Raw genomic sequence first — 19,877 nt, forward strand, 5'->3', positions numbered from 1 at the left:
GTATGTTTATTATTAATTTCATACAGAAACAAAGGTGAATCTTTTGTGGTATGAAAGGAAAGTATGCCATCATTTTAGATCAAATATCAAACGTGGCTAGAAAACAACAGAACAGAATACAACAGAATAATGCGCATTGACTGTTTTTGAAGTAGATTGGAGTGAGTATAAGTAGAGAGAGACCTGGGGTTCTTAAATGGAACATCCAGTTCGCATCAACGTGAGAATGCCGTTCAAGGTGAAATGATAATCTCAGTCATCTGTCTCTGTATGTGTTTGTTGCATTTGTATTAATATTACAAAGTTTGTGTGGATGCAGATAAACAAACCATAATTTGTCAGAGACACACATAAGTCAGAGACACTTGGGTCAAGGAACTGACCTTAATGGCAATTGGTTTAAACAGTGAGATTTGTTGGAAATCTCTTTGAGGAAGCCCTAAAAGAATCCAAACAGTGAGCAGGATTCCACTGGGGGAACCGATCCCCCTTAACAAACATACATGAACATTAAATCTGAGTTAAGTCAACATTACCAAAAGATAAAAGACACAAGGAGGGTGTATGGGGTGGTGGAGGGAGCTGAGGCAGCAAACAGAGTTGGTGTGAGGGGTAAGCTGTAATAGAGAGACGCGTCAGCTGATGATGCTGCACATCTGCATGAATACGACTGGACTGAACTAGTCATGAATTGAGCCGAGCCACTAATTGTATAACATAAATCAAACAGTTGGCAATACCTTTTTGCGACGATTCCTGGACCCCGCACCTTTGAATGACGATGAATCCCAATCAGCTCCTGCATCGCTGAAGACATATCTGGAAAATCTAGGACTATTTACCTCTAAACACAGTTTTTTTTTCGTATTTATTTCCTCTATACTATTTTTTTATGTTAGAAAAGTCCTCATATCGCACAATATCAGCCATACAGATATACTGTAGGCTGCATTTTGTATCTGCTTGTTCCAGGTAGTGATACCAGAAAATAAGTAAACTCATCTAAACATTCTCTTCTATTGCAATTCTGCCTCTCATACCTATGTCGAAAACTAAGGGGCGTAATGTTACCCTCTCTATAAGAATCAAAACAGTGTTGAAGTCAGGTCAATAGTGATGTTATCAGCAGTTCTTTTTGGTGTTCTGAATCACTAGAATCAGTTCATTAAAAAGATTAAATAGAAAGATTTGTTCAAAAGATTCGTTCACCGAATCGCTCAGTTCTTCGTGCGAGCTCCGACGGCGTAGTCCCACTCACTAACCTGAAACACGGCCGAACGGTAGACGTTCCTTTTGCTCCCCGGTTTCCAGAACCAGAAGCGCTGTTGCTTTGACAAACACGCCGAACTCCGTTTATAACACTTGATGCTTTCAACTTTCCTCTCCGAATATCTGAGATGAACGGTGGTTTTTAATAACGTCTACGTCTTTTTAACTGATCCGCAGTTTGGCATTGCTCTTGAACTTGCTGGGCCGGATTCTGGCAGTTTGACCCGCTGTCACTCGGGACCCACGTTCACTGTGTGGTATGGTCAGTGAACGAATCCCTGAACATGCAGCGTTGATTCACTCAAGACAGTGGCTCTTTTCCTCTCATGGCAGCACCACCATTGAGTCTCCACACTGTCTTTTGTGCTACTCTACGCTACATTAGCCATTAGCTCAGAGAAAAGAATGTGAGTGTATCCCCGCAAGTTCGCTCTCAACTGACTGAGAGCTCCACTGAACTGAGAAATCAACGTATCGTTTCAGGAAGTGATTCATTTCAGTTTGTTCATCCAAAAGATTCATTCTTTTGAAAGGAACCTTCGCAAACGACACAAGACCTGGGGGCAACAGAAACTGTAAAGATAATGGTCGTAGCCGGTGCTGATGGCGAGATAGTTTGTTAAGTATTGTTTTTATTACAGATTATTTCTTAAAATATTACAAAGTCGCAGTTGCAACTCCAGTTTGTAAATCTAATGTCTGATCAATATTGGATTAATTTTTCTAAAAGTTAAGTTTTAAAACTCCAGATGACGTAAATGCTACCTAACTAGCATTCACTGCAGAATCATGGTTTTCATACAGTCTATGGAAGATGTAACAAAGATGGCAGCCAGAGGTAATGCACATCTCCTTGCTTGATTTGTACTATGCATCAACAGAATTTTATTTTATTAACAGATATCTATCTTTGTTAGAGCCGTAACTAATGATTCCTTTCATTATTGATTAGTGTACTGATTATTTTCTTTGTTGATGTTTGCTGATTAACTGTTTGGTCAATATAATGTCCAGAAATTGTGAAAGATGCCTGTTACAAGAGTCCAAAGTTACGTCTTCAGATGGCTTGTTTTGTGCAGCCAGCAGTCCAAAATCCAAAGACATTCAGTTTACTATTGTATATGACAAAGAAAAGCATCAAATTCTCACATTTTAGAAGCTGAAACTGAATTGAATTTACACTTTGGACAGAAAATGTCTTGATCCAGACTAACATACGAGTTGTTTGAGGATTCTGAAAATTCCTTCAAGATAGTATTAAGTGATGTCAAATGACCACCAGAGTTTTTGAAAGATTGCCAGGTATTTATCTTTAAAACAAAAAAGAAGATACTTAGCTTATCTTTGTGATTAAAATGTCATGAATGAGATGCAAAAACAGAGGCCAAACATTTGTTGTGTGCGTTAGGTGTAACATGGTAATACTGATGGGAGGAAAGATTCCTTGTCGGCTAGGGGAGCCCATCTACTTGAAAACGGTGTTAAGCTGTTGTTATTGTCAATGTTGGGGAACAATAGTGCTCGTTAGTATTTTCATTTATCTCATGTACACTAAAGCGAGATCCTTTTGTCTGTGAAATTCTGTAAGCCATGTTCCGTTTGACTTTTGCTTTCTATTAGCAAGAGAGAAAATGTCAGAGGAAACAACTAAACACTTCATTCAGTGACTATAATTGAGCATATTGTTCCTAATGGGCTCCTTTGAATATTAAAGATAAACTCTATGTGAAATAGGTAATTTCAGGTTAATGTCTATCTACTACATGATCCAGATGTATGCTGGTGTTTATATACAATGTGTGCAACATGTAGATCTCAGTCCATAGTTTGTTGGGTTAAGGAATTATTACATTTTAACAAGAGAACTATAAAAATCAATAATGAATTCCAGAAAACATTTCATCCTCCTCCATACACCCTTACAGACTTAAGACTTTCACATGTCTCTTGGGCTCCGTCTGCTGTGTCTGCATAAACACAACACAAATCACCACCAAAGCTTCAGGTCAAGCTTTTCTTTTCAATACAACAAATTTAATGCAGACAAACTCACCACAAACGCCGAGTAAATCTTTCAGTAAGGCACTGAAAAAACCTGAATACATGAACTCAGTGCAAATGTATGTATTTACTTATACTTCCTTGAACAGAGGAGAAGCCAAGCGTTCCAAACTAACCAGGCCCTAGCCTTAGGAACTTTGCCCTGCTACTATGTTCACCAGCACCCTGCCAGAAGAACTCCCAATAATGATGTTTTAAACAGAGCACCCAGTTATGCATAGCAGTCGGGCAAATTGGCTAGGATGATCATGTAGCCAGTCTCCCATCCCACCGTGTTTAGCTGTATAAAGCTTGAAATGCTGTTGACTAAAGTTTGTTTATCCATTGTTTTATCTGGGGTTGTTGGAGACGAAAGTGGAATATGAAGTTATTTTGCAGGTTCTCAAATAGCTACTCAGGCAGGAGCTCCTCCAAGGGCAAACACTGCTTTGGCTCACTCCCACAGATGGACAGCTATATGATGAGGAAGGTCCATTTCTCCATGACAGCATGCAATGTGTTGATTCAGGGAGGGCAGTCGATTCGCCAAAATCCCGTGAGAAAGTTTTGATTAGAGGCAGGACTGTTCCAGATGTAATCTATCACATATATCACATGAAAAGAATAATGCAAAGACATAGTGTTCAGTCTTAACCTCCCCTAATATGTTTAATACATTTCACTTAACATTTAACCAGGCTTTATTATTTATTATGTGGAATAGCTAGCACTGAGCTATGACGCTGTAGCACTTAAACTTTAATGTTTTACTGTATCTACTTTTATTTTTAAGTTAAAAAAACTAAAATTCTAAAAAAGAAAAGATTTTCAGACAATTACAAATTTAAACAGGACCAGAACAATACAACGAGAGGAAGAAATATTTTCTGAGGACATTTCCCATATCCAAACCAGTCCGATGTTAAATTTGTTTTTTATCTCTCTCTTTCTCTGTTTTTTTTACATGCTATAGAATTCGTTTGTAACTCACTCAAACTTACAGAGTCACCAATTCATGTTAGGTGCAGGTTCTTTAAAATATAGAGAAAACCATATAAATATAGTAACAGTTGTTTTTTTTCTTTTTCTGTCTTTCTGCAGTAGTAGATACCAATTCAGCAAACTATATGGACAGAGAACCTCAGAAACATGTTTGAGGTAAAGAAATACCCTCTACACACACACACACACACACACACACACACACACACACACACACACACACACACACACACACACACACACACACACACACACACACACACACACACACAACTACATCCATGAACACCCCCAGTGGTGCCACCTGATATTATTAGGTTCAAGCTAAACTTTACTGCAGCTGAGACAAAGCAAGCTTTTCTTGCTATGTCTCAGAGCCAGGCTTTCGGTTTGCATGAAAGTATGCACAGACATCACTGCATGTTCAGTTGCAGCACACAAAAACCAAACAGTGTCTGCTTTGTGGGAAGGTTCCGTTGAACTAACATCGTATTAGTTGCTGCTACCGTCACCTGTAGCAAACAAGTAATAATTAGTGTACATGGTCATATAAGACAGTATGGTTTATGCTTGCAGATGTTCATTATTCTTAGTTTTCATCCCAACCAATGTTGTTTATTTTCAGTATGAATAAACAAATAGTAAGATTTTCGGGCGGCACCTATCTAAAAGCGTGTGATCTGGCCGTAGTGCACTTTCACAAGATGGTTCTGAAATTTTCATCTATTGGTAATTTAAAATTTTCAGGTGACATTCCCCCATCCACCCAGGGGGCTCACTGGAGAATGGACTGAATGGGGTATGATGGATAAAATATGCTTGCTTTGAGCTGCTTTGATTATCATATAACAACATATGCAACAGACAGCACAACAGCAGCATCAACCACACCAAGTGAGGGAATATCTTTTGACAGAATGGTTTTTCATCCCTCACCAGTTGGTATCTGGGGGCTGAAGGCAACATGGATGTACCTTAAGGTGCAATCCCAGCTAGCAGGGAATGTTCCCACAACATTGGCTAATAGTACCTTCAATTTCTAATCATGTTTTTAATTTAATTTTTGTACAAAAGAATGTAGAATGTATTTATTATTTCAAATAATGTTCCTACAAGGTTAAAAGTTTAACTAACTAAGAATGATTTGACTGAACAAACAGAGGATGTTTGAGATGTTTTGACAGGGGACCAATTACATGATAACAAAAAAAAAAGAACATTCAAAAAGCAAAAGCAAAAAATGTTTTTCCAGGGTCATAATATTAGATTACACTCAGGAATGTTTTTTAGCTACAGTATCTCAACCGAGCCTGACACCGGCTGATGGGTGTATTTTTTACTCTAGGAATGTTTTTTATAAAAGGTTCCTGCTTCAGGCAGAGGCTTAACCCTAAACTAGTAGGTCTTAAAGGGAACAGGCTTAATTTCGGACCCGGGGCCACCGCGGTAAGGTCTCAGCCTCTCTATGTGGTACACACTCTACCAGATGAGCTACCAGAGCACCCCATTGTTTTTGAGTTCAGATGAAACAACAAACTGAGCTCGGAAAGGACTGCTACGTGCTAGTCTACGTAGCAGTCCTTTCCACTAGTCCGAAAGAAGACATGTTATGGAAGCAAGATAGCCCAAAATCTCAAACTTGGCCACGGAATGAATAAAACAATGTTTTGCCTGTAGTGTCTTGTCACATTGGTTGTTACCAACTTGTCAGTGGAAAGGTAGAGGATGTAAAGGCTTCACCCTGTAGAGTGAAGCCACGGGCTAGAGAGAGAGAGAACAGGCGAGGCGTGTGAATGTCGTAAAAGCTGCTCGAGAGTAAAATGCCCATTAAGAGTTTTACCAATGGATAACAGGCATATCGCAACCTGCAGAAAGGGAACTGAGTTCAAGTGAGATGCTATTTGCAATGAGCGCATTAGCATGCTAGTGATATTAGCAATGCCAGCCCGTCCTATACACTGAATACGCAATTGCGTAGCGCCCCACGAATCCCTCTTTTTAAATTTTGAACTAAAGTCGCTGGGAGACGTAAAGCCAATCAGTGGCTCTGACCCAGGACAGGGGGCCCCCTCCTCGTCAACATCTCTCTGACCCAGGGAACCCCCATATCAATCATGTCAGTGGATGGATTTGATTGGCACAGGTGCTGCGGCAACTGTCCCTTCAATCATTTTGCAATGCTGGCACCTCCAAAACACAAATATGCCTCCGGCACTGCCAAAAGAAAAATTAAGAAAATGAAGACAGAGAGCAGAAGTCGGGATTCAGGTACTAGTCATGGAGTCGTTCATCGCAAATGACGGAAGTCATAGAGAGATTCTTTATCAACTCACAGGTGAATATTATACAATCCTGTTCAGAGGCAAGTAAGCTGCTGCTGACAGCTGGCGAACCTTAAGGTAGCTTAACTTACGTGGCTACTGGCGTGCATGAGGTCAGTCAGGGAAGCTAGCTTAATAAGTCTAGTGCATTTATTTACCAGCTAGATATTCCAACCCCCATACGATCCCTTAGCACAATGAAAAGGAGAAGTGGGTTCAGTTGTTTGTGTGATGATGACAAGCTAAAGAGAGAGGTAACGAGCTTTAATGAAATGGAGTTTTGCCATCAACAGAAGCTATAAAGCTACATGCTGATGTGCTGTTGCAGTTTTGAAACAGTCCTCATACTCTTAATATCTTATATAAATACCATTATACCAAATATACAGTATGTACCAAAACATTTTATATCATCTAAACATATGAGACTAAAATATAATTTAAAGCAGCATCCCGATCCACCTGACACTGTTAGATAAAGAAGCATAAAAACCCCCCTCGTAGTGACCAATCGAGGAATTAAAATGTCACGAATTGTCCGTTTATTTTGAACGATAAGTTGATGTGAGGGAGGCAGGAGAGGTGACATAAGAAATAAAATATGAAGGAAAGCGGATGGATCAATAACGCTTGCCTGAGCTGGCGGCATAGGGGGTTATGTCGCCCTCTGGTGGTGGTCAAAAGCGAGAGAACGCTTGTAGTTGTTCGTGGTGAATTTCGATGCCGCATACGACGTCGGTGCGCGTCGCACTTGGCGTGAAACGTGACGGCACTTCCACGCCATAAAAGTCGAGTCTCACTTATTGATTGTGATTTCATCTACTTGGCGAAAGAAAAGCCTGAGTTTTCTAATAAGTTTTATAGCAATATACGTTGTTGTAAATGGTAGTTCGTAACCATATCCATTAAAAAAAAAAAAAAAAATGCTGTCTTCCGCTTTTTTTAAGAAAAAAAAAACGTATTTGTTTGTTGGCAATCATTTTGAAAGACATGAAAATATGATCCTACACCATTCTCGTGGATTTTATCGACTGATAGTAGCCTATCCCAGATAAATATTGTTATTTTTGTATATGTTGTCCGATATTCGCCAATTTGAATTTATTTTTTTAATAGAAATAGCGCAGAAAAAGATGTTTGGGGTGATTTAGAAATGGTGTCATCACATAGTTTGTCCAGCAGAGCGCAATCTGATTCCATCCTTCACGACACTCTCTGGCAGAGTACACGGCCCCGTAAGTTGTTCGTTTGTGAAATACGTTGCTGGAGAGTCGATACGCAACGACCCCATCATTTCCCCTTTGCAGCCTGACTAACATTACCCTGACCCAGACCACCGCCATGTCACTCGTCGCTGTGTTTGCGAGGCGGCTGGCCAGGTGTGGTCCTGTCAGTCCAGCCGGTAAAATGCAGCGGAGTGAAAGGTTAAACCCCGGGGCACCATCTCTCAGATGACGGCGCTTGTGGTCACGAGTTGAGTCCTGCTGGGTGGTGACTTCACGCTGCGCTGTTCCCCAGTAGATGAGATGCAATGCTGGATGTGTATACACACACGCACACACACGCACACACACACACACACACACACACACACAAACACGTATATGTGAATAAAGAACATTGGTAGATGCATCGATATCATAACAATTTTATTTTCACACTTTTTTTATTTTGTCTGCCAAATAAAACAGTTATTTTTACAATCTTGTGTTAAGGCTTTACTGAAGGCGTTTGATCGTAATAATTCGGGGAAAAAAATCTGTAAAATAGTAGTGATTCTCTGCAGAACTTTGAGTGCCATCACTCTGTGGAAGTTTTTTTTTTTGGTGTCACCATCACCCTTAGGCCAAAATGTCAGACGGGATATTTAAAACGTTGGGCCCATTGCGACGAACTCTGGGAAGCGCATTCATGCTACCCAGAGGCTGAACCCCGTCAACGCTTGCGACCGCATTGCCTTCCCTTAGGTGCCACCCCTCGGGCCAACGGGGTCAAACCCCGTTCTTCCGCCGCCCAAATTCCCCCGACATGCACCAGGGCCAGCGGGGCACCGGCCAGTGGGGGGTGTGTGCTCGCTAGGGTATAACCGCAAACCCTAAGAGCCAAACCCTAACATCGAGTTTCGAAAACGTTTTCTCGTAAGGTTCAAATATTTTTGTTTTGATAAAACGTAAACTAACTTAAAGAACAGTCTGGAAACGTTCTAAAAGACCTGCCTCCGAAAAATGTTTCACGAATGTTAGGGCACAATGTTCTGACAATGTATATCGCAAGACGTTTTTTTAAATAAGGTTTTTAGAGAGCGCGTTCCTACTTTTAGAAAGAACATTCTGGGAACTAAAACAAAAACTCGCCGCTGAGAACATCGGGACAACTAGAACATCGCATGGTGACACTGCGGACGTTTTTAGAACAAAACGGTTCCAGCCGGGTAATTGAATTAGAGGGACGGAGGGAGGAGGGGCGCTGCGCGGCGCCGCTGGCAGGTAGACGAGCTGTGAGCTGTCCGCGGTGCTGAAGCCTGCACCGCCTGCTGCCTCACCGGAGATCCTCACCTCAGATTGGACCGGAGCCCCGCTAGCCTCCACCGGCTGGAGCTTTCCACATCCCCGGCCTCAATTTCTCCGCAGAATTTTAACATAAACATTTCACTTTTTTTTTTTCTTTTTTTTCTTTTTCTCTTTTTTTTTTTTTTTTAAAAATTAACTTTCAGTTTGTCAGTTGTATAATCACCGACTGGATCTTAACATGGCACTGCACGGATTAACATTGCGCAAGGCAAGAGCGGACTTATTTGACTGCTGTTTTGTGACTGTGAAACCAGCCCTTTCACACTGATCGTGTTTCTCCCCTTTCTCCATTTTCTGGCTCATCTCTTCAGGACATCGAGACGTTTTCTGTTTAAAAGAAAGAGGCGTGTTATTTGGATTAATACCTTAACAATATGCTCATTATTGCTGCCCTGCCATTTGCCATAGTATTATAGAATTATTTTTTTTAAAGATCATTTGGATATGGAGCCAGGCAAGGAGAGAGCTCTCCCTACCTCTAAAGAGGGACTGAAACAAATCGCGGGAAAGGCCCTCGGGAATCTGTACAGGTAAGGCGAAGACCTTAACATTTGTGCACGTCTTTAAACCACTGAATTAGATCTGTTGTGAGACACGGGGCACGGGAATTACCCAGATGTTGAGCTCGCACGTGAGACCACGCACTGTGTTTGAATGTGCTTGTTCCTGAATTAAAATCTAATCAGGAGGCAAATGTCGTCTTTATGAGATGAACCGCGGACGGGGATGCTGAACGCAGAGTCGTGCGGCCCCGCATGTTTAAGGATCAGATATTTCCCTGGAGGATGATCCCCTCCACCAGCAGCTGTGGGTGTTATTTTAATAATTAATGAAACAGAGCGAGTCGTGACACAAGGTCGGAGGATATCTATGACCTTATGTATCCATCTGCATCAATTCAAGATCGATGGACTTCGTATCAATTGACTTCCTATATTCTTTGTTCTGTCACAAAAACCTAAGTGAAATGCAGTCTAAAGGAAACCTGGTAACTGGCTGCGGAGCAAACAGATCTCCATTTTAAAAAGAGAGTAGGGGGGAGCGGGGTGTAAGGGAACAGTTTTTTTTCCAGACGTATACAATTGAATTGTTTTCATTCTTATTGGGTGTGCGAATAAAATGGCCAGTGTTGAAGCAGAAAATCTCTAAATACGGAGCATGTTTAGATCCGCACTTCTGTGGGATCTTTTTCATTGGTTTTCTGTTTTTTTTTCCGCTCCTGAAATGACTTTCAGTTGTTGAACTTGATTTCAAGCTGCAACGCAGAAACGTGACTCAAAGCTGTGACAGGAAAAAAAAAAAAAATAAAAAAAAATCTCCAAGAGGCCTGATATTTCACCGGACGAGGCCTTCGCATTTCAATGTTAGGTTTTTTTTGAATCGACCTCAAATTTCCGTGAACCAATTCCGACTGTAAGGGAAAGGAAGCGCCAGCGCCTCGCTCGCGAGGGCGAATCAAAAATGGAAAAGAGAGAAATTAAGTGTAAACAGCGCTCGTGCCGATGGTTGCTGCAATGCGGTACGAGGGTCATTTTCTCTTCCTTTTGCCAACCAGCCTTTTCTCTTACAGCAATACGGAGAATTTCAGCAGGGAACGACCAAAAACAAAAACAAAAAAAAAAAGAACAGCTTGACTTTAACTAAATCAGTGCAGGCTTTAAGGGGCCTGTGTCAAGTTAGAAGAACAAAACGTAGACATTGTTAAGGCCTGTAACTGACAGACCACAATGCAAAGATGAGAGCTGGTTTTCTATGTAGCAGGAGCTGCAAGCAGCCTGAAAGATGTGTGGGAATAAATACATAGTGTTAGGAGGAGATTTATTTTTTGCTGTTTTTGCAGAAAATCGACAAAATGATGAATGAAAGGCTAAATTTGCCACTGGCAGTTCTCGGTTCTGCTTGCCTTTAAAAGCAGCTGAACCGGCCTGGATGTTTAATCTCATAAATCCGAGTCTCGACCACGAATTTAACCTTAACAAAAAAAAAAAAAAAAAAAAAAGCATATGCTCGGCTTGTCGTGCAGGAGGCTGGAGAAGCGGCAGCAAACAGGTGAGGCGATCGAGCTGACGGAGGATGGGAGACCCAGGGCGGACCAGGAGCGGAAGACGCCCCTGTGCGACTGCACATGCTTCGGGCTTCCGCGCAGATACATCATCGCTATGCTGAGCGGGCTCGGCTTCTGCATCTCCTTCGGTATCCGGTGTAACCTGGGTGTGGCCATCGTCAGCATGGTCAACAACAGCACAATCCATCAAAACGGCAAGATCATCATCAAAGAGGTGCCTGTAAACCCCGCCCCCCTCAATGTTGGATAGGTGCCGAGGGCAGGAGCCGCCGGACTGGTGGATAGTTGTACTGGTTAAACCCCAACTTATCCTCCATGTGCCTCTCGTTTTTTTTTTAAATTGTTTTTTTTTTTAGGTGATGGCCCTGCATAGCATAGAAAGCAGCAGCAATTGGGTGCAGGTTGTTTTATTTGCATTCATAATTTTCCTGAAATATTTGTTGCTTCTATTAGTCGATCCATCACCTCATTTAAGTGTAGCTGCTAAAGTATTTAAGCATCAGATGAAACTGTTTTACAATATTTCACACCTGGAAAAGAGGCTTTTTAAATTGCACTGTCAGCGAATACGTATCAATACTGCACACCTGTTTCAATATATTTAACCGGAGGGAAATTGAATTAGTATTGCTGTTTTCTTTTTCTTTTCTTTTCTTTTTCTTTTTTTGGTCTTTATTTCTCTGTGTCTGAAAGAAAGCGAAATTCAACTGGGACCCCGAGACCGTGGGAATGATTCACGGATCCTTCTTCTGGGGCTACATAATTACCCAGATTCCGGGAGGATATATCTCCTCAAGACTGGCTGCAAACAGGTAAAAGCGCCCCCCATCATTTTTCAATTAAACTATGGACAAATAGTGTAGGGGGAGTGTATCGAAAAGGCTTTTTCTAAATACCAGTTTCCCCGTCGTAGACACGTTCCTTTTGAAATTTTATAATGGAAATGTGGGTGTAATATTCGCGCTAGTCAGCCGTATAGATGTCGGGCTCGAGGAGGGGAGTCTGACCTTACGGCAGATAAACTGGGGATTTGGCTGATGCCCGCCAGGCGTGCCTGCTCATGTTAATGAGCTCCCACGGGACGACCACGTCTAATCCTTTATGTTCAGAGGCATGGCAACCAGACCGGCCGAAGCCTCGTGTGAAAGGCGGCTCTAAGTAATGATGGTGGTGTGACTTCAGTAGCCGCACCGCATCTATGGCACGTTATTTCATTCACTGGCGACCGATTAGGCAGCTGCAATTGGACTAAAGGAACAGAGCAAAAATAAAAAAGAAAACTAAGAGAAAAGTCCCCCTTAGAAAAGCATGTAAGTATAACAGTGACACTGTAGGAGGAGATACAGTGGGTCCCTGTACATTACCATTACAGGACTGTTAAAGAGATGTTCTTTTTCATGAGGGAAATGGAGCCTAAACAAGATGCAAGACGGAGAGCTTCATCATGCCAAGTCAGCTGAGCCCACCTTCTGCTGCAAGCACCTCCTGTCCTCACTCGCCTGGAAACTGAATAGCTGCCTGTTCTGTGTGCGTGTGTGTGGCATCCAATTAGCACTGATTAATTTTCCTTATCAGTGTTTATTAATCCAATATGTAGCTGAGACTTTACAATATAACGTTCTGCAGACTGTTTTCTATTTATTAAATGTTTAAATCTCTTTGAAGTACTTGAAATCCATCAATATTGCCGCTGTTTTTTTGCTGAATAAAATGATCTTGTTTCGATTATATTTTGACAAATAATCCCAACATGCTGTTAATCCAGAGTTTTTGGGGCTGCCATCGTGCTGACATCCACCCTGAACATGTTCATTCCCTCCGCCGCCCGGGTGCACTATGGATGTGTCATCTTTGTGAGGATACTACAAGGGTTGGTGGAGGTACTGATGCACGCTTTGCACATCAGATCTTGACCTTTCAAAAAGACTGAAAAATGATTCTACTCATTATCAAGCCGAGAGCTGCATTTGACCCCGGATGAAATTGTCCCGTCACTCAATATTAACCGCGTTTTACAGAAATCCTCTGTTCATACTCCCCGGCTTTCCATTTGAGATTTCACTGGAAAATGGCACCCATTATAAAGAAAAACCATTCATTATGCTGTATACAATTGCCAGAGTAGTCCACAAACAGCAAACAACATAAAACCCTGAATAGGAGGGTTTTTGTGTATTGGTTTACCTTGCCGAAACAGCTCCATGTTCACATTGAAAAACACATAGAACAAAAGGGATAAAAAGCACTTGATACAGGCAGCTCCCACAGCTCCAGAGAAAGAACATACTTCAGAGAGAGATGCTATTATCAGACTGAAGGTCACAATCTTTTGTTTTTTTTGTTTAGCTGCATACCGTCTCTTCAATAGCAACTCATGACCATCGAGAGAGAGACAGAGAGAGAGAGTCGCCTGTGCTCAGCAACCGTCGACTTATTACTGCAAATGAAACATTAGCATTTCAGGGTGTTTCACACTGCAAGCCCCAGCAATTTGTGTCTATCAATAGTTGATTGTATGCCACTTAGTGTGTAATGAAGATTTAATGGGAGCAATTCGGTTTTTTTTCTTCCATGAAGTGGGTAGGCAGCTTGAATTTGCACTGACTCACACCTAACCCATTAGTCTCTATTAGAAAGGTCAGCTACAATGCATATCAGTTTGTTTGTTATTAACTACAATTTGTCCTGTACATCTTTGGCAAATAAGGACAGACTACGTCAATCAAGCGCAGCATCTTCACATTATGTAAATTCTATTGACTGAGAGCGGAAAAATAGATTTTATTGATGCATTTAGAAAATCAAACAGCTTGTGAAATCACAGGACAATTATCGGCCATGAAATTGAGAAAAAAATATGTTAACGTTGGTAGAAAATCATATTTCTTTGGTGTTCAGATCATCTGATTAGATCATAGTGTGACTGTAATGTAATTTGTCACCATGCAGGGGGTGACTTACCCAGCCTGCCATGGGATCTGGAGTAAATGGGCTCCACCGCTGGAAAGAAGCCGTCTGGCAACCATCTCCTTCTGTGGTACAAAATCTACACACATAGTCATGTTTCTGTGAAAATGTAAGATTGGCTCATTAGTGTCATACAGATTTTATCATCACATTTCTTCATACGCTGAAATTTACGGTTCAGAATGACAAAATGTTTCTCCTAAAATGTGTGTACATGTGTCCTGAACACATTTGTCGCCAAACACTGGGACTGCACTGCTTTCTGAATAAGCAGCCAGGATCAAATTCTGCTTGGTCATAATATTTTGTCTTGTTCAGGATCCTATGCTGGTGCAGTGGTGGCCATGCCTCTGGCTGGGATCCTGGTCCAGTACACAGGATGGTCCTCTGTCTTCTATGTGTATGGTGAGTTTCACCTTCATGGACTGATTTAATTTTAAAACCTTAAAGCAAGACCACGTAACTTTTAAAAGGTATATTTGAAAACTTTGGGATATCCACTGTAATTTAAAATAAAGTTTTATGGGTCTGAGCAACATTTGGCTGCACACCCCAAGTTTGTATCGACTGATGTGTTTGATTCTTGACGTCATCGCTCCCATGATCCATTCAGGATCCTTCGGGATTGTTTGGTACATGTTCTGGATCTTGGTGTCCTATGAGAGCCCAGCGGAGCACCCGACCATCACCGATGAAGAGCGGCGTTACATCGAGGAGAGCATCGGTGAAAGTGCCCAGCTGATGGGTGCAATGGAGGTGAGTTCTCAATCTGTATCCCTCTATTTATAACACCACACCAGTTACTGTACATCCAGCTGATTCGGTTTGTTTTAACAGAAATTCAAGACCCCCTGGAGGAAATTTTTCTCCTCCATGCCCGTCTATGCAATCATCGTGGCCAACTTCTGCAGGAGCTGGACTTTCTATCTGCTCCTCATCAGCCAGCCTGCATACTTTGAAGAGGTGTTTGGCTTTGAAATCAGCAAGGTAAATAAATCCCTAATAATGCCTGGTATCAGCGCTAGAAATATCTTTAAACACACGTGATCTACTTTTCAAGATTATAAAAGAGTTTCTCAGGTATGAATTTCTCACCTTCAGTGCAGTTTCATTTGTATAAGAAGATTCTTGACGCCAGTATTTTCTAAAAAAGTATAAAAATGCTGATCATTCATTCAGTGTATATATTTTAATTCTAACAGTGCAAAGTCATTTATTTATTTTTGTAGTCTAAAAATGTTATTTTTAGATCTGACAAAAGTTTTATTTTTTGTTTGGTGGTTAAGGACAAATATTAAAATTCTTAATAGAGTAAACCTAAAATTAATAGTTTGTGTGAGTTTATATTGTAGCTTCCCGGGGTAGGAGGGGAGGGAAACCTTCCAGCGTGCACCGGTGCAAGGGTGTTATGAACGTAACTCTTGTTGTATGTATTCCTGCTTTGTTACTGGTGTTATTGCAACCCTGTCTCCTAGAAAATATGTTATGTGTAACAAAACTGCAACAGCAAAATTGAAGGAACTGTAATGGCGACTGGATTAAATTTTCTATTAACATACTGAGGATATGTTCTCGAAAAAAAACATTGATACTGAACGGATAAGTAAAATATCCATAAAAGTACTCACAGTACAATATCCACTCGTAGATAACTTAACTGGATTCTGACAGAATCCAGTTAATCTTAAAATTTCATAATCTTTGCCCTCCCATAAAAGTATGAAGCATGAATCAAGCTGGTTTGGCAGCTGTAATTCAGCCTCAGGATGAGCCTGGAGGCGCGCTGTGAGTTCTCCAGGTGAATTATTGCTTTGGAGTGACACTGGAGTCAGAAGTAGACACGCAGGCAAAGATTTGTTCTGAGACCGAGAGATCACTTGTGACAAGTGTCTGATGGTTTCTCAGGTTGGAATCCTGTCGGCTCTCCCTCACTTGGTCATGACTATCATCGTGCCCCTAGGAGGCCAGTTAGCGGACTACCTGCGGACCCACAACATAATGTCCACCACTACGGTCCGGAAAATCATGAACTGTGGAGGTGAGGCTCTAACCAGCAGCTCTTTGCTGCCATGATATTGTGGAAATATTTGACAGTGGTGCATCAGTTAATTCTTTGTCCTGTTGTTTCCAGGGTTTGGTATGGAGGCCACTCTCTTATTGGTGGTTGGTTATTCTCACAGTAAGGGGGTGGCCATCTCTTTCTTAGTTCTGGCAGTGGGTTTTAGTGGTTTTGCAATATCAGGTGAGTCCTAAAAACAATGTATTCTAACTCAAATTCTTCCCCATATCTATTCAAATGAACATCAAACTTGGAATTTTCACTCTTTCCGCTTTAGGTTTCAATGTCAACCATTTAGACATCGCTCCTCGCTATGCCAGCATCCTCATGGGCATATCCAACGGTGTGGGTACACTGTCTGGGATGGTCTGCCCTCTAATAGTGGGAGCAATGACAAAGAACAAGGTCAGTCGTTTCTATTCATACGGTTCTGTGAATGTCAGTATAGATTCATGCAGATAGTAACCCGTCAAGTCTCTGAAAACACGGTTTCAAATTTTAAGTATTTCTCAATAATATTAAATATTTGTTACTAAATATGCAAGAATCAAAGTTCAAGTCTGCAAAAAAAAAAAAAAAAAAGAAAACAAAACATTGTTAGGTATCAATATTAATCCTAAAAGACTAGTCTGCTTCATCAAGACTGTGTTGGTGGGGTTTGATCAGGTTTGATAGACAGTGGCCTGGCAACATAAGCAAACAACCTCACAACTGTCATCAGATTTTGATTCAGATGTTTCCGAATCCCCTCATCACCTCTTTCTGCCCATATCAAACCAGTGAGAAGAGCAAAGACAAAAACACATACAAAAATCACTCATGTGAAATAACCAAAACTCTTCAAACTTGGGCAGAAGACGTTGTGTCCATGTAGGACCCTGCTGCTCATACTGAGAAGCTGAGTCTGAAAATAGGTAATGAGGGCATTTAAGAAGTGTCTCAGCCTGGCTACAACTCTTTTCTGTCCCTAGACCCGGGAAGAGTGGCAGTATGTCTTCCTCATTGCTTCCCTTGTGCATTACGGGGGCGTGGTGTTTTATGGGATCTTTGCGTCCGGGGAGAAACAGCCGTGGGCCGACCCTGAAGAAACCAGCGAGGAGAAGTGCGGCTTTATTGACGAGGACGAGCTGGCCGAGGAGACGGGTGACATCACGCAGGGTTACGGCGCCATGGGCGGTCCGGCTAAAAGCTATGGGGCCACTGCACAGCTCAACGGAGGTTGGGTGCAGGACTGGGATAAGACAGAGGAATATGTACAGGAACCGGCGGGAAAGATGTATGCTGAGCGTGGCTACTCCTAAACCAGACAGTTGCGGAGAGTCTGCTTACAGAAACAGACTCTCCGTCACAGATTGCACAAATAAGCATTATATTAGATATTTAAATCTATTCCTTGTATTCAAGTAAAACAGTTACTACTAGTTTCAAAAAGCCAATGTAAAGAAATTAATTGCAATGCAGAACAATCCTCATTAGATTCTCCCGTTTCTCATCACATGTACCCACAGTAGAGCTTCAGTATACAGATAGCGGTTGCAATGAAAACTGCAGGCCTGTTTTACTTCTTAGGCACCTAAACCTCATCACTCTACTTGAACAACATGAGCCAGATGACACTGCAGTTGACCATCATATAGGGTCTTTCTCTGAAATACCACTCTGATTGCACTGAAACTATAAGTATTCTAAAAACAAGATTCTATTCTGTTTCTCAAATGTGTTTTATGTACTGTATATACCTGTATACTGTTTCTGTGAGACTATTGTGGAATTTTTGGGTCGTTGATCTGTGTTAACATTAATATAAAAGGCCATATTTTCATGGACAGTACCTTTTCAGGGAGATGTCTGCTTGCAAAAAAGGTCTTCTCCTTCTTCCTGAGAGGCCTATAATACACTATAAGACAAAAATAGCGTGAGTGAAGTTGAACCGTAGAGTTTTAGTGTGTGTTTGTTGCATGAATTTGCTCAGATCAATGTTTCAGATGCAGCCGCCTCACAGTCACTGATAGTCCTCATTCAGCCTCCTGCTTTGTTCTTAGGTAAGTGTCTTCTGCCATTATAAATAATAAAATGAACTTTCAGAACCAGGTTCTGGCTGTGATGTGAGACAAATCAAAAAAGTTTCGAAGGCGACTGCTCAGAAGACATTGTTTATCGATGTTTGTATGCACTGCAATAACTCTGTGTACCAGCCGCCATCCATCACACTCTGTTTTGTAATGTAACACTGGCTTGCTGTATCTAACTGTAATTGTTTTGGAGTCATGTGATGATCAACACTAAGGTGTGTGTTTTAACAAATTACTAGTGTCTGGAGAATCCGGCTTTAGTGCTCATGATGCAGGACATATTGCTGCATTTTGACAGCGAGGAATGCAGTACTGTATACGAACAACCAGGTTTTGTGATCTCTTGGTGTTTCTTGGTTGTTCTCATTGTCACCAAAAGTACTTTATTGACACTTTGATATTGTCACGTTTGAGTGGACCACATGAATTAATAGATGGCTCTTCCACCCGACTTATTTGCTATTTGAACACTTTTTCTTCGTTTGTTGTATGGATCTGCAAGGATGTTTAAAATAAATGAATATTTAAGAATGTTTAAAATGACCAAAAGATGCTATTACGGCTTTGTGCCTGACGTTTATGTAAACAGATAAATGTGATTTTATGGCTTCTGATATTGTGTTTAATGAAGAGGTATGTTGATGTCAAAAAGTGTTATAATACTCATATCATTTTATAAAAAAAAAAAAAAGAACCAAAAGTCACGCTTTTGTCATTCTTAGTCATCGTTTCACCTTGTGCATTGACGTGTTATAGTTTAGTACACGAGGAAATTTTTTTCTCAATTTGAAGGTTAGAGGTCCTCAGAGACTGGAGGCAAAATACCTCACCAGTTACCCACCTTCTCCAATCAGTGTCATGCATCTCCTATTCTCTCCATGTTTCTCATTAGTAAATCAATGGCGGAGGTCTCTGGAGTCCAGGGGAGAGTACTGGACACTGTAGCTTGGTAACTGGTAAAAGGAGAGAGGAACAGCAATGTTAAGATTATTAGTGATGCTTACATCCCTACAAACCAGGATCATTGTCTGTCCTCCCAAAGAGTACGGACTTTAATATGCAGTGTAAAATCTGTCCTGAAGTGTCACATAGGTGCAAAAAACATTTTAAATCTCTCAGCAGCATCTCACACCTTCGCTACAGGAGAAAGAAAATATCAGAGGCTTAACTGCAAAAGAAGAACACTGAGAATGTAATGTGTGTAATGTCCGAGGTCAACAGTGTTATATGTAACACATTCGGTTACTGACCCAGCTCCAGCATTAAATCTAATGCCGTGACAAATCAATACTATTTAACTCCAGAGCGCACTGGAGTTTAAAAAAAGAAAAAACGCCTCCGATGCAAGTTTGATTCAAAATTAATGTGGGTGACAAGGAGGGTCATGCTGCCTTCGTAGTTATCACATAGCAAGTAAGGAGTCAAAGCTCATTAGACCGAGAACATGCTTAATTTGTATTTTAATCAAATACCTGAAGTAACTCATAATGAGGTCAACAATAGAATAAGATT

At 41.2% G+C, this 19,877-nt stretch overlaps 1 protein-coding gene across 1 annotated transcript; it reads left to right on the forward strand.

Moving 5' to 3' along the window:
- Window positions 1-9,646: 9,646 nt before the first annotated feature.
- On the forward strand, window positions 9,647-17,594 carry LOC120793549 (vesicular glutamate transporter 2.1-like). The gene is made up of 12 exons (XM_040133738.1): window positions 9,647-9,732; window positions 11,226-11,481; window positions 11,961-12,079; window positions 13,033-13,147; window positions 14,217-14,304; window positions 14,553-14,639; window positions 14,848-14,990; window positions 15,072-15,221; window positions 16,140-16,272; window positions 16,366-16,476; window positions 16,571-16,698; window positions 17,265-17,594. The coding sequence occupies exons 1-12, from the start codon at window positions 9,647-9,649 to the stop codon at window positions 17,592-17,594; spliced, it is 1,746 nt and encodes a 581-aa protein (XP_039989672.1).
- The last annotated feature ends 2,283 nt before the right edge of the window (window positions 17,595-19,877 follow it).

This window comes from Xiphias gladius, chromosome 8 (genome assembly GCF_016859285.1).
Source record: "Xiphias gladius isolate SHS-SW01 ecotype Sanya breed wild chromosome 8, ASM1685928v1, whole genome shotgun sequence".
NCBI lineage: Eukaryota > Metazoa > Chordata > Actinopteri > Istiophoriformes > Xiphiidae > Xiphias > Xiphias gladius.